General features: G+C 32.1%; 1 protein-coding gene across 4 annotated transcripts in view; it reads left to right on the forward strand.

The window, feature by feature from the left end:
* stumps (DBB domain-containing protein stumps) overlaps positions 1–24,837 on the forward strand; it is a 37,173-nt gene that overhangs the window by 8,464 nt on the left and 3,872 nt on the right. The window contains exons 1-15 of one of the 4 annotated variants that reach the window (XM_011057989.2): positions 1,529–2,520; positions 5,491–5,547; positions 6,883–7,306; positions 7,480–7,710; positions 7,967–8,229; positions 20,085–20,241; positions 20,315–20,702; positions 21,037–21,333; positions 21,543–21,678; positions 21,880–22,070; positions 22,608–22,674; positions 23,198–23,518; positions 23,609–23,650; positions 23,970–24,407; positions 24,492–24,608. In XM_011057989.2, the coding sequence (XP_011056291.2) occupies positions 5,538–5,547; positions 6,883–7,306; positions 7,480–7,710; positions 7,967–8,229; positions 20,085–20,241; positions 20,315–20,702; positions 21,037–21,333; positions 21,543–21,678; positions 21,880–22,070; positions 22,608–22,674; positions 23,198–23,518; positions 23,609–23,650; positions 23,970–24,407; positions 24,492–24,608 (3,082 nt within the window). In that variant the 5' untranslated portion in view covers positions 1,529–2,520; positions 5,491–5,537. Of the gene's footprint in view, positions 1–1,528; positions 2,521–5,490; positions 5,548–6,872; positions 7,307–7,479; positions 7,711–7,966; positions 8,230–20,084; positions 20,242–20,314; positions 20,703–21,036; positions 21,334–21,542; positions 21,679–21,879; positions 22,071–22,607; positions 22,675–23,197; positions 23,519–23,608; positions 23,651–23,969; positions 24,408–24,491; positions 24,609–24,837 lie in introns of those variants that run through there. The other 3 variants (XM_087416240.1, XM_011057991.2, XM_087416252.1) reach the window with 3 other exon arrangements.

Raw genomic sequence — 24,837 nt, forward strand, 5'->3', positions numbered from 1 at the left:
TACAACTACTAATGTTACTTTTTCAAACTCTCCGGCGCATTCTCTGCAGCTAACGATAAATAATAAAGTTCAGAAATTTTACATAAGCAAAAATAAGAAGTAATTTTAAATAACGTTTATTTTAATATTTATTTACAAATAAATCTTCTTGTATTTAATCAATATTTTTTCGCGAGATGGTTGCATTGTGTTAAAAAATATATTTAAAATTATATATAATATATATATTAATATTACAAAAGATATACATATACATATGTATATCTCAAGTTACGCCATATCTACAAAAGATATACATATACTCGTACATATGTACATCTCAAGTCAGGTCATATCGTCAAAATTCAATACACAATGAATATAATGCGAAAAAGAAAAACAGCATTCAATAGTTTGAAGGAATGTATAACCATTTGGCCAACACGTGTCACCTTATATATCATGAAGCTAATTATATTATACCTAAAGTTACTCAAAAGTAAAGTGGTCAAATTTAGGAAAAATTTTTTGTCACAATTTTTTCTCGATTCACAATTTCTCCATGACGGTCTCCATGAAAATATTTCTTAATAAAGTAGCTAATATTGCCAAAAAAAAAAAAAAAAAATACATGTCAATTAAAAAAAAATTTTTTTCCTGTTTGAAGGGTAAGATTTTTTTCAACGAACACGAGCTTATAAATCGACGGTATAAAGTTTGACTCTTGCTAGCAGAAGATCGCGGCAATTACGGAATTAATTTCCGGCTTTATGAATATCATTAATTTAATTAGATCCGATGAAAATGCTGCAGCACGTATTCCTTGCGTCGCAGTTAAATCGAGCAATCACTGACTCTGTCGGCGAGTTACGGTATGGTAATCACTCAAAGGATTACGAGACACGGCTGCGAGAAATGTGTCGAAAGGGTCGAACCCTTTCGCTGCTCAGATGTGTACGCTTTCCGAGGGCAGGAAATACATGCTCCGCTCGGCTTCCGCACGCATATGCGTGACAGACACGCAAGCGTGCACGCGTGGCGCTATTCTTACCTCAATAGAAATTAAGCACCGAGAGCACCGAGAAAGACACGCATGTACGTACGTTTTGTAAATATCACAAAAACATTCATGTTCTTTTTCAAGTGTTGACCATTGAACGATGATATCTTTTAAGGAAAAATGTTATTGAACTCTTATCGGAAGAAGAAATGAAGCCTTCCTTATATCAATTTCAGAAGAAACGCGCGCTAATCTGTTTTCCAGAAAGATTGTCTCGGCTATTATTTTTCTTTTTTCAAATATTCCAAGAAAATAAGAAATTAATTTTAAAAAATTGTATTAATTTTCTATACGTTGGATGATAGCTCTACATTTCAAATCTCTGTAGTTCATACCTCGATACAACTATAGTAGATTTTGCTTTCGAATATCATGGAAAAGTTCATGCGAGGAGGGTCAAGACACACGTGAATTCGTTTTTCTTTACTGTTGACGAACCGTCCTTCGGCGTCTCAGTTTTGCCGTCCTTGTCTATCCCGAAATAACGTTTCGTACGAAGTATGGGCGTTCCTTCGCACTACTGCCAGATGCGTGGGTGGTGGCAGTGAAGAAGAGAAGGAGAACGTGAAGCGAGCGAACGAGCGAGCGAGGGAGCGAGCAATCATATGGTAGCACCGACGATGGAGCTCCCTCCTGGTCTGGCTTGTCAGTGCTTCATGAAGTGTTGTGCAGTACCCGTGCACGATTTCTGACCGAGCATGACCCTGACAGAGTCGAAACCTTCGAATCCCTAAGTGATAACTGAAAAGTCCCGAAAAAGACCACGAGATCTTTTCCAGCGATCTCCTCTTCGCGACATGGCTACGACAGAGGTGATACAACAGTGCCCGAAACGTGAAGAAGAAGAGAAAGAGCTGCTATCATAATGTTTCTATATTAATTGCCGCATGATCGAATAGACCAGCATCGAGATCTTGATGATCGGTCGTCGTGATCAGTGATCTCGTGAATCATAACTGACTATGTTAATTAAGTGTCAAACGGACGTGGATACGTTCTCATGCAATAAAAAACACTTTAAGCCTACAATTACCGATCATCCCAGCAAATGAAATAATTTGTGTATAATTTGTAATCAGGCTGACTTACCCTGATCAATGAATAAGACGCTTAACTCTGCGATCTTCGTAAAGAAATATTTTTTTAATACATGACGAGACATTTTTTGTGTTGAGAATATTAAAGTTCTGAAAAAGTATAAAGATGCGTGAAATAATTACAGATTATAAAACACAGATAAGTTATGCAAAGAAGATATTATGGGTTATGTGCAATTCAGAAGAAAAGAAAACAAGGAGAAATAAATAAGAATTGGCAATGTCTTATGAAAGATACATCGTTTATTCGATAGTGTCTAACATGGCTTGAAGTTCATTATAAAATATCTTCTCTTTTAAATATCGTTTCTCAAGAGTCACCTTAATTATAGAACGAACGAAAATTGAATAACGAAAGGCTGTATTAACGATGAAGCATTGAAGGTGAGTTGTAAGCCGTGATAAATCAATTAGACTTATATTTGCATACTCGTACTCTCCGGCGTACTAACCAGCGTAACTAACTGCAAAATTGACTTACGTCGAAGGAGTAAATCTGTCTCACGAAAATTCTACTTTTATACCAACTATTTTCACTTCACATTTCTACAATGAATATTTTCAGGGCCTGTAGATAACGGCTTTTATATAAACGGATATTCTATTAGTGATATATAAATCAATCTATACATATAATATATTTGGTAAATTATACATATAGATATAATACATATAGATATAGCGTATATTAAAACGTATCTCTCTCTCTTCTATCTTTTTACTATTTCATTTTATTATTAACATTTAACGATATGTTATGAGTAACAAGCTATTTTTTAGATCAATTTGTTTAATAACTACATCGATTGATACAGTTTATAAAACTAGAAACATCAAAGATTGTTTTAATGAAATGAAAAAGAATAACGTAAACTTGAATTATTTTAAATAAAAATCGTCTTAGATCCCAACAATAATTTTCATAAATTCCTTCCATTCATCTACATACAATTTTCTTATATACTTTTCCTCTATTATCCTTTATTATCTTATTTTATTATCAGAAAGAATCTCGTATAACAATTAAATAAATTTGTCTTTTCTTTAAAAGACAAAAAATTGAAGAAATAACAATAACAACGGGATGAATTAGAAGTGAAAAGTAAGCAAAGGGGGAATCGAGTCGTTTTTCCAAGCAAGAGCCCCTCGATTGTGCTCGCGTTAAAAGCTGCATCTTTATAGTCTCGAACAACGCGCTACATTCTGGATATAGCGTGTGCCGCACATGTGCGCGTTTACAGGGGCACGTGCACATCGCCGGATACAGGCTTCTTTTTATCGTCGACTATGCGTCGCTGCAGGTGCAGATCCAAGACGCGACGCAGCGCGGCGTGCATCGCGACGGTCGCAGGAACAGGGCTCTATTAATAGCAACGAATGTGCGTGATTTGTTCGGGAAAACGCGTTTAACTTTGGAAGCGGTACTGTTCGACTTTACTGCAAAATATGACAAGCATTCGGTACTTTCGAGAATTTTCTAAGCCAAGTGAATGCGATGCAAAATGCGTATTTACGAATATACGGAATATCTGCGTGTTAATTGGGTGAAACGATCGACGGGAGGAATAATCGAAATAAAAGACATTGTCACCCTTAATAGATTTCTTACTTGCGAGGTACGTCACTACCCACACACGTAGCAACCATTAATGTAATATATTATTTCCATTTAAAATTATCTCTTTCAGAACAAACAGGCTGTAAAATGCGATTAACTGTATCTTCTGATGGCAATCTATGAATGTGTAATTTTTATTAACTTTTTTATTATCACTTTCATGACATGTAGTAAGCAAATTTTTAATATAATTAATAATTCTTATCTCGAATCTTTTTTATTCCATTATATTAATTTTAAAAAATTTACATTTTTATAATAATTAATTAATGGTTCCTTACGTTATTTTACTATTACAAATTAATGTCTGATTCTGTTAAAAACGAATATTATAAAATTTCCGTTTTTAAAAATTTTATAGATACATAACAAAAAACTTATTGCCTTTATATCTTTAAAAAATTATATCTTAATGATCTACATTGTGTATATTAATGTACTTATACTGATCATGATATATATATATATCGCATATTTAATTCCTTCAGACGCAATTCGGCAAAAAATGTTCATATCAAAACATTCGACTTTTCATGGGTACAATCACCCCATTTCCCTCTCTTACTATCCTTCTCTCTCTCTCTCTCTCTCCTTCTCTCTCCCTCTCCCTCTTTCTATTTATCTGTACCTCTACCAGGCACACGTTCTGCCTCTCCTGGTCGTACGAAAATAGTAACCGTTGCGGCAACTATGAGAGCAGAAAATTGTCGCTGCATCGCATATTTGCTGAACTAAATTCGAGGAAAGACACAGATTCTCAGCTAATATCATTAATCACAATCACGTAAATTGACAAATATAATTGTAATATATGTCTAATAAAACGTGGGGAAAAAGTAGACTATAATTTTACATGAAAATAAGCTTCGTATGTACATACGTTAAAGATATCGAAATTATAAATTTTACAAAGTTCATAAACTTTAAGAGAAGAAATAATTCAAGTGAAAAAATAAATTGTGGCAATTAATAGATACTAGAATTTTAATTATTACGACGTGCTTGCGCATGGGAAGAAATCTTTGCATAAAGGAAAGGTTCCCTTGTGAAGCAACTTGATAGGTAGATGCTATTATGCGGATAATAACGGCGGATGCGAGATACGCGGAGGACAATGTGATAATGTCGCGTGTATATAACATGAATGAATCGTATTTGCACTCGACCCCCATTTCTTCGTTCTCTACCCCTTTCTGCAGACAAGTGTAAACGAGTCATGTCCCCCGTGAGCGCAATGCGCGCCTCTCGCCATGCTAAATATAATATTCGCGTGTATTTTCAGCGATGAATGAAAGTGTCCGACGGACACTTGCACTTTCCCGCGTGCGATTTTCTGAATTAGGAGAGAGATAATTCGCGATCGTGGTAACGAGCTCTTTCATCGAAACTTCAGCATGAATTTTCGGTAGCAAACGCCACGGGATCAAAGCGCGCAGGGAACGTACGAATAAAATCTGTATCTGAAAAATATAAGGTTCCAAAAAATATTTTTAAGAGAAATCTGCGAAGGAGTGTTATACAGAATATCTCTTTTTAATTAAATTAAATAATTTTTAATTAAAACAATAAAAAATAGATATCTTCGTGAACTAGTTATAAATTATTTGTCAAATAATTTTGAAAATATCTTATATCTAAATTTTTTTCGCGTAAATTTTTCTTCTTGTCAGATACAAAAATATTTGTGTAATAATAATATAAAAATAAATGATAATGTAACATATTTTATATTGCAGATATCCTCGGCATTCAACTGAGCCCTTTTATAAAAAAAAAAGTCATCATGGCAATCGGTGAGTCTTATTCTTTCTTGGTACAATCGCAACGGAGATCGCAGAGATCGCATACAGATTTTAGAATTGTGTTCGGCACGCGGGACACGTCGTTCACGCACAATCGTGCATCCCTCACATCTCTCATTTTCACTCGCAGACAAACAGTAGCCTGCTCGTAACATTTGTTGGTCGAAATCGCAAATGTAATTCGTAATGTGATTTCGGCATATTTTTACCAGATTTACCATTTAAATTTATGCAAAGCATAAACAATAATATAATTCGAAATATTTCTTTACTCTCCATACTACTCTCTATACTAATAATAAAATTTTTCAGTTAAAATTAAAAATAAACGTATATGTTTTTAAACACTTTACTTAAAATTTTTAGGCTTACATCGTTTATGTGTGAACGAAAAAAAAAAAAAAGAAATATGCTAGTAGCGAGAGATAATAAATGTGATTAACGAATAAAATTTTATCCGAATAGCGAGCTAGATAGAATTTATCCGGATAATGCCCACCGACCTTAGCGAAACCGACCTTAGTTCACACATCAAGGTGCATTTCCGGCGTAGCTATCGTGTATTTCTGCCAGTTTATCGAGTGGGGGAACAATGCAACGTCCGGTCCGATGTATCCCCCCACTATGTCCAAACCCAATGGTCGTTGCAAGACTCGTTCATGGTGTCCCATGGACATAACACGAGTCCTACAGTCACAGGTGGACTCGCTATTAGCCTAGTCGTGGCTGTAGCATTACAACTCGGGCCGCAATAAGAGCGAATATCATTTCAAATGACTTTTTAATCTCAAATTAAACGAACGTTTCCTTTGCAAATCACATGTGCGATACCGATATTGCAACCGGTGGGCTTGTTAAAAAGATAAAAAAGAATAAAAAAATCTTCATTTAGGTTCTAATTCGCGGTGTGAGTGAATCAAAGATCAGATTCTGTGATTTAATGAGACATTAAAGAATGCTACATTAGACTAATTAAATAATTACTTAGACTAATAATTATCTCTTGCTGTTGATGATAACGCGATTGAAGTGATTGCGCACGTACGTGAGAGATTTGTTAATTAATATAACGATATTAATTATACAGAACACATGGAATCCTTGTGTTAATTATAAGCTAATGGTGGACAAAAGGATTTATAAAAGGATTTATTCTCCATGTTTTTTCCGACGCCGATTTGCCTTAGCATAGCGTTCGCTGTAGCAACATACGAAAATCACATCACAACAATGATCTAATAATTCCTCGTAAACGGCCGAAAAAGAAAATATCCAGTGCGTGAGTTAAGGTCGTGACCTAGATCCGTTCGATACATATGTTTACAGATAATCCGTCGTACTTTTCACTATCTGGCGAGGCATCGTCGTCGAAAGCGACAACGACGACAACATCGGCATCCCCGACGTCGCCCAGGAGCTTCTCCGCCTTATTTCGTCGAAGGACCTGCAAGATGGGTGCGGCGACTTCATCTCAGAGTGGCGTCCTGATCTCAGAACTCACGTCTAACGTGCGTCATGAGGGTCGCGGCAGCGCAACAGGCACGTCAACACCGTCGACACCAACGGAGGAGCGCGTTCCGATGTTGTCGCAGAATGGCGCGATCTATCCCGGATGCGGCAAAAGGAGGAGCTTCCGCAATCTCTTCCGGTCCGTGAGCGCAAATGCGGAACATGAACGTACGCAAAAGTTCCTCAAAGGCGACCCTAGGCCATCCGATGTTGCGCCACCGTCACCGTATTTACCTCACAGGTAAAAATCTTTTTTTTTTTCTCATGAATAACGAGACACACAATCTAAATTGATTTAATTTAAATTAATTTTGTTAATTTAATTAAAAATTTAATTAATTAAATTAAAATTAATTTAATTTAATTTCTTCAGCTATTTGTGTTTTAATTTAGTTATACACATTTTGTTATTAGGAGTACGAATTTTGAATTGTCTTCTCGACGTAGGTCACATTCGCACTCCGAGAAGGATCGCCGTCATCCAGGCCGGACCAGAAGAGTCTTGAAATCTGCCAGCGAACTTCTGTCTAATGATATGATTTATTGCGGCGTAGCGAATAATTCCAAAGATCAAAATGATGGCGATGATAATAGCAACGACGATGATGATACCGCAGAAGTTTTCTTTGGTGTGGATGATGCCAGGTTAATAAGACAATTATCACTTTATTTTTTTTAAGGAAGTCGTCTTTTAATTTAACGATTTAAGCAATTTTAATATAATTAATTTATATATCTTTTTAATTAAGCTCCAAGTTTTATTCATTACATCTTCAGTTTTATCACCAAATAATTTGCCGTTAAAAATAATTTATAAAAATTAAAACATCCTGTATATCCTAAATATAGAATAGATGTTTAAAAAAAGAAAAGTTATAGAATAATGAAAAATATTTTGCAGATATTATAATGTTTCCTCTACTCTTCCTACAACGGCCAGTCGAAGAAGGCACTCGATCGGCACTTTTCTCGGAAAAGAAACAGGGACATCCGGTAATATTGTGACTCCTGAACGACAAACGGGAGGATCCGGAAATCTATTGGAAGCAGATACAGCGGCAGCTCCAGTATCACTCGACGATATTGACGGTATACATTGTAACAAGGACAAACAGCTGTCTTGCAACAGGACCAAGCGAAGAAAACATAAAAGCTTCAATAAGGGTGAGTACCAATCGAATGTAGATCTCAATTCTTCGTGAAACTGTCGTTAAACCTCGCTATTCAACATATATTGATATTGTTTTTATAGATTGTCAGAATTATAATTACTAAAACAGAACAAGGTTTAACATAATTACAGAATTATAATTATTAGAACAGAACAAAGTTTAATATCCGAATAAATTTCAATTTCAATTCAGGTTTCATTTGAAAGTATTTCATTTCTTATAAAAAATTCATAGCTGTCTTTAGACATGGAATCTTTTCGACATAGAAATGTTATCGCTTTTTGACATTATCGTTAAAAGTCAAATCTCTCTGTGAGATTCAATTCTATTTTTAGCGATCTCCTACACAATAATCAGATAAGTTTCTCTTCCTAGTAGTTTTCTTCAATCGAAGACGCCCTTTGATATTCAAATGGCATAGAATCGCTGAGAAAATCATCAAGTTGTGCGAGTCACACGAATTCTTTTTCTATCATGAACATTGATTGCTATTTCTATAAAACTAGCGCACTCGCTTGAAGTGTTCTCGCATTCCCACGTTCTATTTGTCGCACGCCCGCATAAAGGCGCGATTCACGCCTGCTGTGTTATAAAAGTCGGAGCACTGCGATACAATTTCGATCGTTTCATCGATTGTTCTCCAATTTCTATTCATATGACACTTTTGGATCACTCTGGCTTTAATTACGGCGCTGTGAAGTGACAATTGTAGACAGTGCTGAATTTATTGAAAAACTTTTATAAAAGAGCCAAGTACCTTTATATGAAAAGAATAAAATTATCTTTATTATATTTAAATTGATTTCACTAATCAATCTTCACTTTCTATTAACATCAAGCACATCAAATCTTTTATTCAATGAAAAAAATTAATATTACAGAAAATATTATTTCAATAAGTAGGTAACTTTTAGACAAAATATAAAATTTCATAAAAAAGATTTTCCTATTATACAAATTCACAGTCTAATATACTACAAATCTATTTATATTTATACTATAACTTTCAAATTGTATTCAGAAAATCTAAAAAGAAACGCGTATTATTGACGATTAATAATTTAATCGTATATATTTTATTTAAAATATTGCGACGTTAGTATAAATTACTTTATTAGTTAATTCAATTTTAAAATTCAAAGTGAAGTTAACATAAATAGCCTATAAAGGATATCCGGCGATCTTGCGATCACGTAACGGATAAAATCCGGGATCGGTTCGCAGATGAACGCGCACATAAGTATAAGATGAAGTCCGCCCCGGAAGTTTAAAATCTTTAGTATTCGGCGAACAACTTCGTTGTTTTCCAATGGTCGATCGTGCCGGTCGACACACACACAATAATGAAACTCCAAAATTTACGTGTTACGTGAGCAAAGAATTTTCCAATGCATATAAAACTTTCTTTTAACAAACAAGTCGAGACCTTAACTTTGTAATAAATGACATTATATATTTTGTAATAAATAAACAATTATAACTTGAATAAATTTACAAACCAAGCTTTTAAACAGCAATAAAACAAAAAATCTCGTTATTCACTTAAATCCTAATAAACTTAACTTTCTCAAAGTTTAATAAGTAACTTAACTTTCTCAAAATATAATAGAATAAAAAAAACCTAAATGTATTAAATATTAAATATTAATATATTAAAGAAAACTTAAGGAAAGTGTAATGCGATTTACATTATTCCACCGTAAATATATTAATTTTAACGAATCAATGTTGTGCAATATAAAAAATTTATAAAACTTTATAATAATTATTAAGGATTAATATTTCGATTAGGAGAGAAGAACATCGTATAAAAAATAAAAGTATGAGCTACTGAGCCGTCTCTTAATTAAGAAAGTCAAGCGGGCGAGGTTGTAGCACATGTGCATTTAACAGCGAAAATATGATCTCAGCCAGCATCCGGCCGCGGTTTAATTACAACCGGAAATGAATTGTAAATATTCACGCAACAGTCAAAATTAACAATTCCATCTGCGATACCGGCAATAAAATATGTATAAATAAGTAAGACAAAGCTCTGTGATCAACAATCATCATCTTTATCTCCTATTAATTGACTTTACAACTAGGCGATATCAGTACATCCGGTCAAGAATTTTTTTATGTATCTACTTGTTATGTTTGTGTATCTACTTGTAACATTTTACAAATTAAATATAATATTCAAACTATTCTTATATATATATAAGATATAAAGATATAAAGATAAAAAGTTCTGACTTAATATAAAGAAACTTTTTTAGCGCAAGAGGAATAATTAAAATTCATCTCTGTAAAATTGTTTTCTACGACTCTCGAAAGTTGTATCAGCAAGCGTTGTATACTTTCGAGAAATAACATTTTGCGCAAATATCCCACGACAGCAATTCATCCATAAACGATTGAACGTTAATTTGTTCTTTCAATAAATCTGTCGTTTACGATGTGTCGTGGAAGGTGCGGAGGATAGATAACCGAATGTGTTTGTAAAGTTTAGATTCGTTTCGGAATGTGTTTTCACGTGTCTTCCGTTACAAGCGTCGCGCAGTGTGTCGTTGCCAACACGAAACGGAAATATCCGTCCATATGTTGACACGAGGTTGCAGACGGTTGTATTGGCGCACATCCTACGGTTTCATCGAAAGAATACGTTCCCCTATGCCATAAATTCTTTCCTCTCGCCTGAAGAAAAGACCATTCCAGAAGGAAAATCACATCTTGCCTTGCAGTTACAAACGGACATTGACAAACGTTAGTCAATATTATTAGTAAAAAAAATCCTTATGAATTATTTGACTTCCTTTAGACAAAGCCCCGCACAAAATGACTTTATTTTTTATTTTTGTCTTATTTTTTATATACAATTATCTGTTGACTTGCCATCAATAACACGAATCACTTTATATTATATAAGAAAACGAGAAGGTTATGCAACGTATTTTATTTTATTTCTATTTGCGTAAATCTACGGAAATGAATGTGTTAAAAAAATCAACTTGCAGCATAATATCAACAAACTGGATACATCGAGCGATAAACTGAGCTCACATAAATCTGCTGAAAGACGGAGGTCAGTAACCGCGGAATTAAGCATTCTGTCTGCATGTTCGATTCTATCCTCATATTATTTACCGGTCGTACTTCCTGGTGTTACACCAGCACAGATCTAATGCTTCCGGCGCTGACAGTTAGTTTCCATGAGGCATCTCGATCTCCGTAATAATAAATCAAGAAACGCCAGAAAGAATTAAGGGCAGCTAGTTTTAACTACTCAAATTGTATAACTGTCAAATTGTTCTTTATTTAATTTATTATATATTTGTCGAAAAGGATAAAAAAATCTTTCTCGTTAAAAAAAATTATATAGCACATTTTAATAAGCAATAATCGTGGTCTTGAAAAGGATTTACCACAATTTTGTTGATTTCAATTTTTAATAAATACGTAGAAATAATAATGTACTTTTGTGCTAAGCGTTATTAATTATTCTTTCTCTCGAACTACGAGTTCTAAAGTTGTGTTGAGGTTGCGTTTGAATCGTAACAGAGTAATTAATTAGTAGCCGAGTCTACGAATATTGAATCGCGTTCCACTTGCATCCATGCTTCTACTTTGTTCGGATTTACTACAGATTATCATGCAAGCAGTCATGCACATCACCGTAAAAGAAATGACAAAAACATCCGGAAGAAAGAAAGGGATCCTTCCGCTTCGATATTTACTCATGCTATAAATGTTTACGCTCTGAGATTTTATCCAGAAACCGGAGTAAAACGAAGCTTATGTAAACTAATGAAAAGCTCGCAACTGCTAGTTGCTTACATCTTTCAGTCCCGATATATGATAAATATTTTAAGATTTTCTTCAAATATTCATGTTATGATAAAAAAAAAATTAGTGGAATTAATCGTTAAAAAATTAAAATTTATATAAATGACTTTTTGAAATAGTCATCAAAATATAGTCAAAATATAAAATTATATATGTCGTTTATTAATAATTTGTTATATGATAAATCATTTATTAAAATTATTTAATTTTACCATTAACAACCAGTAAATATCTTCAAATATTAAGTTCAAATAAATGAGGTTGTTAATATCACGTCATAATTAAATTAGATTATGACACCAAGTTATAGGCCAATAAGAAACTATTTTTATTTTTTAAAAACATCAAAATTATTAAAATAATGCCTAAAATCGAAAAGGTTCAAAAACTATTAGTGTAACTTGTTTTAATTTGAAAGATCAACGAAAATTTTTCTCACGAAAATACGTATTGATTTTGCTTAATTCGAATCGTCAATTTAGATTCGAGTTCGAAAAGGGATTCGAGAGCCGCGATCGGAGTTGGAACAACCATCAAGTACATAAACGAGCTTTGATTGGTCAATACGCGATGTCCGGTATAACTACGATTTATCCAGCGAACCAAAAGTCGCGTGTTCGCTTCTCTCCGATAATTCTCTCTCGCTTATCGATCCCATGGATCGTCCACAAATAGACTGCATTTATCGTTGAACTAGATATATATATATATCTCGGCATTGCCGTGAATAAAAATGAATTTTCTCTTAAACTCCATTGTACATATTTTATAAATTTTTACTTTTTTTATTGAAATAATTGAAATAAGAATCAGACTATACAGATATCATTATTATGTGATAGATCCATTATTGATATTCTTCACAAAAAAAGAAGTAGTACGATTTTTATATCTTTGCAAGATAAAAAGATATACAATCTAGTTTATACTTTTTAAAAAATCGAATTCCTTAATCGTTTCTAACTTAACCAATCTAATTTAATCAATTTTTAATTTTCAAGAAATTTTTCTTCTAGAACACCGCATAAAATAAAAATTCATGAAAAATTTTTTTCACCCGATATTTCGCATGTAACAGGATCTATAAATCTGAGTTACTGTTTCATAAGTAACGTTGTTTACAAGATGTATCGGTAATATAATGTATGTATACATGTGCACTTATGATAATGCAATAACAGTAAATAGCTTCACAATCTTTCTTCCCATATATTCATAATCCTTTAAAAATAAATAAAAATTGAAGCAACCTGAAAAAATTCTTTCATCTTATTGAATATTAAATATATAGAAGATTGAAGAAGGCACATTATCATCGTATTTTATTGTAAGATTCTAAACATTTCTCTGTCGGCTTTCGTAATATCCGATGATAATATATTATGTGTTTGTTTCTTTTTTATTATTTAATTCTTTAAACAGTAATAATTAAAATCTAATTTTAAATTTTTACTATATTTTTCTATTTTTTATTTTAGTAAATACGACATTTAAATACAGTAAGATAAATTAAAAATGTTTCATTTTAACTTTTCGAGACTAACTATCTGAGACAATTTTCTGTTATGTTGTCGAAAATACGACAGAGACTAAGAGGCAATATGGATGAAACATATTTATCTTGTGTAGCTTAAAATGAAATACGCGTTCCGTTAGATAGCGAGACACTATTTGCTTTAAGAAAAAATATCATAGCATGTCGTGGTATGACAGTTATATCTACGAATCATACTCTTATGAGAGACTTCTCGCATTCAAGTAAAAAAGGAAAGAAATCTTAACATTACTTTCAAATGAATTTCTTCCTTAAAGACACACTTTATTCACGCGAATTTTTTAGCATAAATTTTTCTTTAATAGAAATATCAAAAGATATGAATAATTTATAAATTACAAGAAATTATTTTTAAAAAATATATATTTTCCAAATTCTTCAAGGGTACAATATTTATGTCTTACAACAATGGCATTAAAATAATTTTCTTTCTTTACAGGGATAAATTTGAAAAGATTATCTATAGAAATAAGAAATGTCTGAATCATTCTGGCGCCGGATATATCTAGCTTATAGGATATTTGAAAGAGGATTTCTAAGAAGTTCTAATGAGCTTACTGAGATTTAATCTTTTAATAGACTTGGTATGGTCCAAAACAATGATACAGCAGAATCCGAGAAGAATAGCTTATTATCCCTGACCACAAATTGAAATTGTATTCTTGTCGTTTCGGCTTTCTCTATTAATGTATTTATTAATATCTGATGCGTGTAAGTATCTTCCGTAAAAACTAAGGTTTTTATTTAATTTTCACTTTTAACTTAGAAATTATCCGTCTCTCAATATTTTTGATAAAGAAAAATTTCAGTACAAACCCATAAATAAAAGATAACTCGGCGAATTTGGAACGTCCTATATAAATCGCAAATTGTATTCCAACAAAAAAATTTTATCGGTCATTATTCTCCGTAATGGCTAATGATTCTCTTGTCAGTCAAGATTTCCGAGAAAGCGGAGAACCTATAAACGCCGCCGACTTATCATCTTCTGTCTCTCCAAGAAATTTATAAACAGCACATATATGCCGAATGCAACCGTTATGTGCGTTGGCGTATATAAGCGATTTCTTACCCGTTTTGCATTCCCGCAATATCCGTCGTATTTCCCGCGACAGAAATATCCTCAACATTCGTTCTTTCACATTGTTATTTCTAGGGTCGGTGGAATAAATGCACTCATAAATAGTCAGTTAAATATTATTAGATAACTCGATCTTTTGGTTCAATAGAAACATCATTTTTTGTCCTTTTGACTTGTATCGCGTAATGTGTTATCGTAACTATTATAGCTAATACTAATTAATCTGAATTTTTTCTTCTTTATAACATCAACGTTACAAAACGTTCTATAGATAACTACAAAAGATTATAGCTAAAGAAAATTTTAATTCCCTAGTTTCGTCATGAGATTGCCCGTCCTAGTCTTAACGTATCAATGGATCGTGTCCAACGTGATATGTAAGTGCGATAAAGATAGTTGCCTCGAGTAAGATATGGGGAACTGTTCTCGTGAACCTCAAGAGACAGTCAAGACGATTATTATTCCCTTGTCCAAGGGGTCGAGTGACTCAGTCTCCTCTTCTAATCTGATTAATTGAAGCAGCCTAATTTCTGTATCAAATGTGCGGTTAAATATGCGGTTAAATGCGGCATGTACTAGAAATAAACAAATTAATATAAAATATTGTGATTTTATATATAATATTTTTTTTCAATATATTAAAAAATATATTTATATAGAATATCTTAAAAATATTTTCCATATGTAATTTATAATTAAAAATCAATATGTACTTACAAGAGAGCTCAGTTGCAAAGAAAGAACGAAAGTAATAGATTAATGATAAGATAAAGATTAAAAATATTTGTTTAATTTTATTAAAAAATCATCAATACATACAGTAAAAGATGATTAAATCATTGACTAGAATGATAGCGATTTAGGGATTAAAGGGTAGTGAAAATAAAAGATTTGATAAATGACCGGCACTTTCTTTAAAAGCTGCGTTATGCCAGCGGAATTTCAATTTATCACTGAATGGACCCCTTGTTTTACATCTCCACTTTTAGAAAATTATGAGATCCAGGATAAACGGACAATAAAAATGTTGAAAATCTTTCACAGACGAACTTTACAGACACAAAAATTCTTCCTATTTCAATTAATCATTATTTTAAATTTAATAATTATTAATAAAAAATTTTTATTTTAAACTATTCTGATAATTATTCTGTTAAGCAATATAAATCTTTATATAATTTAATTTAAAAAATGGACAAACACACAGGACATAAGAGATGTCAAAAATGTGATTTACGTTTAGCTATGGGACACGCTTTGGTGCGCGAAATTCTAAAAATTCTAATTCTAAAAATTATGTTCTTATAATTATAAAAAACTTTTGGTTGATTTCATCGGTATAATAATGATCAATGAATCGCCACGTGGATGAATCGCCAGAAAGTCTCTTGCTACGAGCGATGCTATCTTAGCGACGCGCCTGCGCCAGGCATGAACGTCGCGACGCGATGGTCGGGTATCCTCGAGAAATATTCGAATGTCAGCTCAGTTCCATCGCGCCTTACGCTACAGATCGGTTTTACCCTTGTCAACTCCCGTGTACTCTTATCTTTTTAATTTTTCAACTAAATATCGCCATAAAATTGATGAATTTAATCTCGCAAATGCAAAAGAAATAATCTCTCTCTCTCTCTCTCTCTCTCTCTCTCTCTCTCTCTTGTGTTTTTATTAAAATATATTTTTTATATTTTTTATATTAAAAAGTGTTATTTATATAAAGTTTAAAATTCTTATACTCAATTTAATTTGTTTTTAATATGAGCGTCTCAACGAATCAATCATTAAGTGGTCATTAACTTCAACTGTAGATAATAAATACTTCTTTTTAGTGATTCAAGATGAATGGATGGAATCGACAAGTGCATAGATTTTAATAGTGAAGTGAAAATGAGAATAAAAGCGGAAGATTATTACGCCAAACGGAGCGCCGAATATTTCGGTAATTATCTTCCGATATTATCTCATTTTTTCAGTCATCATGATAACTTTAAATGTTTAATTTAAGAGAAAGAAATAACAAATTAATAAGTTAACAAATAATTAATTTTGAGACTAAAATAATTAATTTAAGAGAAAGAATATAACAAATCAATTTCTAATAAAAAGTTAATTCGGAAATTACTGTTGCAAATAAATAAAAATAAAATTGATAAAATATTATTGTGCATAAATTTTGAAAAACATTTTACATATTGCATAATTATATAATAATATTTATCATAATATAAATAGAGAATGTTTCTTCGATGCACACGTGTTTGCATCTTTCACAAATTCTTTATGAAGACCTCAGCTATCGCATCCCGATGCATCCAATGTAGGTACGTGATATGTTAATGAAATGCAAACCTAACTGCGTGAGTCGAATACAGATGAGACTGAAATAGCATCAGATTTACGCAGACTATTTGTCAATTCTTTGTTCCAAAATTGTTGTATTCTTGTATTTTAGTCTCTTAAAATTAATTATTTATTAACTTACTTCCTTCCTAATATAAAATTTTATAAATTAAATAAAAAATTAAGTTTTTATTGGAATTAAAATTTTCATAATCCATAAATTTGGTACCGACTTTTTATTCAAAAAACATTATCATAAGTTATACAATCAATAATAATAAATATATATATATATATATATATATATATATATTAATTTTTTTATACCTGTAATTTTTATTTTAATTTTTTCTTTATTAAAAGGCTTTTTATTTATAGAATTTTCATATTTAATATAAATTAAATAAAATTAAGACTAGAAAAAAATATCCTTAGAATCTGTTTACAAAAAAAATAGGTTATTTATAAAATTGTGATTAAAAATCTTATTTCAAAATGATTCAAAATATTTTCTGATTATGATATAAAAAAAATCAAGACCAATAAATTATATTTTGAACAAATCCAAACAATGCGAACGGATTATATTTCAGTCTATCGCTACATATTTGGCCTATGGTTGTATAATACCGTCATTGTTTGATATAGTCAGCATAGAAACGGACGATTCAAATGGAGAACTCAGAAACTTAACATGCACCATACGTACAGAAAAAATTATAGGCATCGCCTAATTCGTCTTGTCGAAGCTGAGCGTGAAAACAATGTGCGCGGGGTGGGGCCTCGAAATAAACGGTACGATTTCCTCTCGAGAGTGACTTTGAGCAGTCGTACTTCGACATCCGCGGGACATCGTCTTTGTTAGAAGTTATCCTTGATTAGAAGAGGCAAAGATTTTTTCCAAAAAAAAAAAAAAGAAAATGTTATCAAAATGCGCGAGAATTACACAACTGCCGGTGACATTCAATCGTAATCACGAATAAAAGATTGAAATTTAGATTCAGTTAAAACGGAGGGTGTGACAAGAAACGGGGTAGTGAATTTTTCAACGATTTGTCTTCTGAATCGAGAGCGTTCACAAGAAACGATGGTCGATATCTGCGCTAGTCCTCGACTGCAAAGACGAAACCGGCCAAACTTTTTAGATCTTTCCGCAATAACACGTAAGTCGAAGTGAGAGAACGTGAACTCTCGAAAAATGCGAATTAAAATGTAAATGCATTGCGTACATCAAGCTGCGAAAGAGCGAATCATTGCGTCTTGGTGTAATCTGACGTGCGCTTCTTCGAGTACGTTGATCTTTTTGCAGCAATTATCATTCAGGAGCGACCCGCGACCCACGTGCGTTACAAATCGACTGTATCTCCCGCGATATTATCATTATGGTTACTGACAAGCATTACTGACAGTAAAAGTTAAAATAAAATTCACAAAACACGAAATTATAATAAAAAAAAAAATTATACAAAAAATAATTATAATCATACAAAATAATAAATAGTAACGTAATAATTAGGTATATATGTATTTAATATAAAATATTTCAATAATATAAAAAAAAAACAACTTGAAGAATAAGTTTAAGAGGAGAGTAAGATCTTAAGATTATTTTTTGCTATGATCAAAAAAAATGCTAGAACTTTTATTTAAAATACATCATAAAAACGAACGTGGTTATAATTTAAAACGTATAAAAAGAAGAGCATAAGAAACCACCGCACAAATTATAGTTTATGATATTTAATTATCATTACATTAATTACTTACTTTAATTACTTTTTAAAAAAAAAACATACAAATAGTTATAAATATAGTTTCTGGTAAATATAAGTAAATAAGACAAAAAGAACGCGCATTGCGTGCAAAAAATGTTAAAGAAAGTAACATTAACGCCGTCAATTAAGTAATTAAAATTCTATGTAGGGACTATGTGACATACATGAAATTTACTTTGAGTCTAAAATGAGTTTAACTTGGCCTCGCGAGTAATAAATCCAATTTAAAACCGGAAACACCGAAAACGGTAGCCACGCACCTCCCATAGCGGGAGTAAAAGTTGTTACCACACAGTTCGTTAGTAGAATAAAGATTATAGAATTTTCTTTCTTTTTTTCCTCCATCACTGTTATGGAATATTATATATTTATGTACTATATAAATATAGACTATACCTGTTATTAATTATTTTATAAAATATTCTATAAAAATGTGCGGGATATCAAAAAAACTGTACATTTTTAATATTTTTTTAATCCAGAAATAATTTTTTTTTAATCCTTCCTTAAAATTTCTTGAAATATTTTTTTAAATGTATATGTCAGAATATTTTTTTAACATAAATATTGTAATTAAATAGAAAAATGACATGTAAATATTAATATAAATGATTATCTGCTTCTACTAACATTCAATAGGAGCGAAATTGTCACGCGTATTCTGTACCCAAGTTATGTATCAACAGTATCACGTTAAATTCATTCAATTGATTCAAGTTACTAACTGCACGATGTGCTAATTCTGCGTTAGAATTTTATGAAACTGTTTCACCATTTTATAATCATTATTTTCACGTGTAGCACGAGGTAGTCGCGTTATTCATTTTATTATTTCATCCACATTATATTACAACCATATTGCGTGTTCTGTAATGTGCATCACAGAAAATTAAATGCATTCCCATGCGTCATGACAAAGCTGAATCAAGGTTGCTTGTGACACATTTTGAAAATTAAAGAACTGTCAAATAGAGCAGCAAATTAACATATAAAGAAAAATTCAGATAAAATAATAAATTGATCTGTTGCAAATTAATGTTAAATAAACTTAGACAAATAAATTATATAATTAAACCTCAATATTATTTTAATACTATTGTTTATCGATAAAATTATCCAATCATTTCTACTTCCAGAAAAATATTTTACTACTGTGTTTTTTGGATATTTAAAGTTATTTGTGAATTTTTTTTTGTATGTCCCCATATCAGAAGCAATCTTACAGATACTTGAGCCAATTAATTTGATGTTTCAATTGCTTGTTTCAGGGTCGCATTCAGCTACAGTCTTATCAAGAGACGAACACGCAGAGGACGATGTCGTCTTCGTTTCTAGCAAGGAAAGCGAGGCTTCTAATCTATGGGTTAACTACCTCACCGCATGTTTCGAGCAAATCAGCCGTCAGCAAGGACGGCCGCCGTTCAAGTAAGTATAAAGCGAAATGTTTTATTTTCGTGCCACAATTTCGAATAAAATTTCAACCAAAAACATTTCTCAGAGTACGTCACATCGCTATTGAGGAACCGATAGCACCGAAAACAGAACAGAAGATCCGATCTTCTCGCCTTCAGATCGTCGTCGTGTGTCCGGTATTGCTGGAACGCGTCCGGACCAACCCGGAGCACGCCGTCCATCTGACCAACCACCTGGTCCCCGAAAAAGTACTAGCGATGATGTTGGGTGTTCATGACAGTCACATCAATGACACTTATAGATCCAGCCTAGTTTCCTGTGATCAATGGAGAAAGTTTTTCGTGAAGGACCAGGATGAGACATTCGTCGGGGAATTGTTGGGTGCAGCGGTTGCCATTCTAGGCACTATGCCGCCGCCAGCCCTCAGAAACGACAAAACTTCATTTTCCGTGCATCCAAAGAAGGTTAAATTGGTAGGTTTAATTTACTATATATTTATAGAAGAGAATTCTAAAATGTTTTAGGATTGTAGGAGATACATATAAGAAGAACATAGCAAATTACAAAAAATGTATCATTGTGATTAAAGGACATTCAGCCCTTTTGAGATATATTGACTTTATAAAAAAATAGTTAAAAGACTTGTTAAAAAATAATAATGCTCGAATAATAGGGAAAATATCAATTTTACATACGCGTGAATATTTTTATCATTTGCTCATAGAATATATAATAATTTAATAAAACTTCAAAATAAAAAATACTGAAACATTATAAAATAAAAGAATATGTGCACTGTGTTCGCAGGGACAGAATAGGATAATCGTTTTATTAAACGATCCGTTGAGTCCCAGAGATAATGTCTCTGTGATTGTTGATCGTTGCGGCGACGCGATTGATATTAGCAACGTGAAAAGAAGAAATCCTTACGCCCTACAATTTTCAATACCCGAAAGATGTCTCGAAGTCTCTATGTTGGTCGGCGTGAGAATAATTAAGAATGGATGTTCGCTCGGCGTTAGACAAGTCAAATGCGAAAGTAGACTCAGAGAATTAGATCAGATTCTCAGGGCGCATGACAATCCCCTTGAATTTATGTGTCAGGTAATTTAATTCGAAGATTTCTACAAAAATTAGTTTAATTTAATATATTTAAAGATTTTAACGATAATCTATAGATTCAGTTATTTTATAAGAGAAATAACAAATAATTCGCTTTTAGTTCCATCACTTTATCATTATTGTTGTAAATAAACGATCAGCAAAATTTTCAAATATTTAATTCACTATTGCCTCTTTTCTATCTATTATAGACTTTCGGCTTCAGTTCTACTGACCGGGAAAAGTTTGACAATTGGATGGTCCATGCATTTCAAAAAAATATGCCTCCTCATTTCAATCTTTTATCCACCCCGAGCGGTATAGTGCCCACCCATAAAAGTTGTACGAGTAAGTAGTCTCTTATATAATTGAATAAAAGTCATATATTTGGTAGACTTTTATTTCACTGATATACATTTTTTTATTATTTTTTATTATTTTATGATAATAGAAAGAATAAAAATATAAAATAATGTGCAAACTTTTTGAGATAACAATCTTTAAGCGATCACGATTTGGAAAAAAGAGAGATTTTCGGGTTCGTTTTAGGCCCAGAAGAGAATCCGACATTGCTTCATTTCGCCGCACGTTTTGGCCTGGAAAAACTAGCGTGGCAATTATTGGAATGTCCTGGTGGCGATCTGGCATGCGATTTGAAAAACGTTTCCGAGCTAACACCGGCTGATCTTGCTGAGCAAGCTGGACACGCGAGACTGGCTCATCAACTACGGGGTTACATGGTACAAAAACCTCACCTTTAGACCGACGTCGCAAATAATCGAACACAATCGGTACTACCGCGATGTTTTATTCTTTTCTCAAGGCATCCGCTTTATGAATTTCCAAAAGCAAGATGCACACTTTGAAAAAGAAAATACAAATTTTATTTAATTAATACGTATATTAAAATAAAAGTTATTTCTCATATATTTTTTTATTTAATCTCGAAAGATTCAAGTATTTTATTGTGATAATAAGATTTTGAATTTTTGAATCTCTATTTAGAAATTAAATGAAAAAAGATGTAAGAAATAAATTTTATTTTGATATATTAAATAGAAATTATCTTTTCCTTTTTGAAGTCTATCTTACTTTTCTGGGAACTTCTTTTGCTTATTTCAAAGCAGAAATATTTCGGAGAAAAAATTCGCGCGAATTTGCATATCACTTAATTCAATAATCTTCGAACCATAAATAGTTGATGAGTTAAATTAATTAATTAATTCTACATTGCATGTTTCAATCGTAACTTTGGATTCCCCTGGGCAAAACTTCAGCAAATGAACGAGTTCACCAACATGTACAGCTACCTCAAAGTTATAAGTCAAATGAATCGATCAGCAGGTATTAAGAAACATATCGCTACAACAATATTACGAAAATATAATGATTCTGCTATTCCTTAAGAATTTCGAAGTTTTCTTTAGCTAGGATATTTAAAATTTGTATTACGTATAGTTTTATGTATAATACATAATAATATGTACACAAGTTATTTGACGCAAACAAAAAGATATAATTTTACTTTGAAAAAGAAATTTAAATTATATTTCATGAAATATAATTTTTGTATACAAAGATCCATTTTCAAAACTGTAAATTGAAAAATTAATAAGACATATTTGCTTCAAATTCGTATAACTTTCAATAATATTATAATAAATGTATAAATATCTTATAAATTTAAAAAAAAATCAATATCTTTTTATGTGAGTTCTATACTTTTTATATAACTTTTTGCACAAAATATCTCTTGTAAAAAATACTGATTCGCTCTATATTTAAAGATATTCAGTAAACAATTTAAAAAGAAGTTGGTCTCAATAGTCTTGAGAGGAACTTGAGAGTAATACAAATGTATATTTAGAAACGAATTCAACCACTGATATCTTCTCAACGACGGTCACAAACGAAATCAGCAACGAAAAAGAAGATTATTGTCGACCAAGGCCTTTAAGCGAAGCATATTCAGTACCACCGATTGCAAGACCGGTAACAATTCTACTCCCGAATCTGCAAACAACGAGTACCTCTAATACGATCACAAATCCCTTAGCCGCAAATTATTCGGTTGTACCGACGCCCACACTAGTAATTAATAACCAGCTGCCGTCCACACCCACAACTTCAGTCACGTCAAACGGATTGAATATGCCTTTCCAGGACTACATGAAAATGCATGCTGCTGGTAAATGTCCTGAACTGTTGTATACACAATTCACTACAAACAATTATTATATAATAATTATATACATATATATATATATATAATTTATAGATGGCTCTTTTACCACGAATTCTCTTCATCATAATGTAATTGGCAAGTATTTAAATATTATAATATATTAAAATATTAATATATATTTTATTTATCGGTGTTACATTCTTAAATGTATTAGGTGTTGGAATTAATTCGTAGCGTTTTACAAGTGATGGGAAGTACTTTCATTAATGTATTTTTTAATGCTCATGTGAAATAAATAACATTCTTTCATTAAAAAACGCTACGAATTAATTCCAACACCTAATATAATTAATAAAAATGCAATAATTTAAAAAATTAGAACAATTATTTTATTTCAATTTTTATCTAATTTTTATCTACTTTCAAAAGTAAATATACAAAATTCTAATCAAAGGTCCAAAACCAATTACAACAAATACAACGAATCATCCGCCGTCCCGAACAGACACACCTACTCGCCAGGAATGTCCTCAGGAAAATTCCTCGGGAACACGAGAGGATAATTGCAGTCAGAAAATATGTCAGAATCTTTCCTATGGCAGAACATCTTCCAACAGCAGTACCAAATCCAGAGAACCGTCAGGCCCCCAAGACGAGCTTCTAGAGATCATAAACGATTTCAAAAACAACGTGTTTACGATATCCGAAGTGGAGAGGCTCGTCGAAAATTGGCAGAAGCGAAACGATGTTCAGCAAAGTTTTAAGGACAAACAAAGACAGCTTATGGCAATGCGAGAGGAATACGACAAAATACAAAAACGAATGAAAGAAGAGATGAAGACCCCAACACCCTTCGACAAGATACGAAAGTTCTTTTCCAAAGGAAAGAAAGGTCACTTTTAAAATACCCCTAGAATTTATAAATGATTTCCGAGACAGAATAACTGAAAAATTTTCCGTCTAATTTTTATTATAGAAACAAAAGAGTCTGCTGGAGTTGCTACCGATTCTTCTACGAACAAATCCGAAAGTATTAACGGCGGATTAGCTGATCGCCGACCTGTCAGCAGTTTAAGTCTTCGTAGCGTCTCCAGTAAGTAAATATAATAAATTACATTGTCTAATTATTCAATAGATTATATCAAGTAATAATTCAGAATGTTCTTAAAAGAATTTTTGTAAAATAAGCTCAAAAGTTCTAAGAGAGTTTTACAAAATATTTAGAAAAATGATTCAGAATTGAATGTATACTTAAAAATCTTTTAAATATCTTTTACAACTTATAATATTGTTGTAAATAATTAGACATTTTATGCTTTTTA

The sequence above is a fragment of the Acromyrmex echinatior genome, chromosome 2 (genome assembly GCF_024713525.1).
Source record: "Acromyrmex echinatior isolate Ae372 chromosome 2, ASM2471352v2, whole genome shotgun sequence".
In the NCBI taxonomy this organism is placed as follows: Eukaryota; Metazoa; Arthropoda; class Insecta; order Hymenoptera; family Formicidae; genus Acromyrmex; species Acromyrmex echinatior.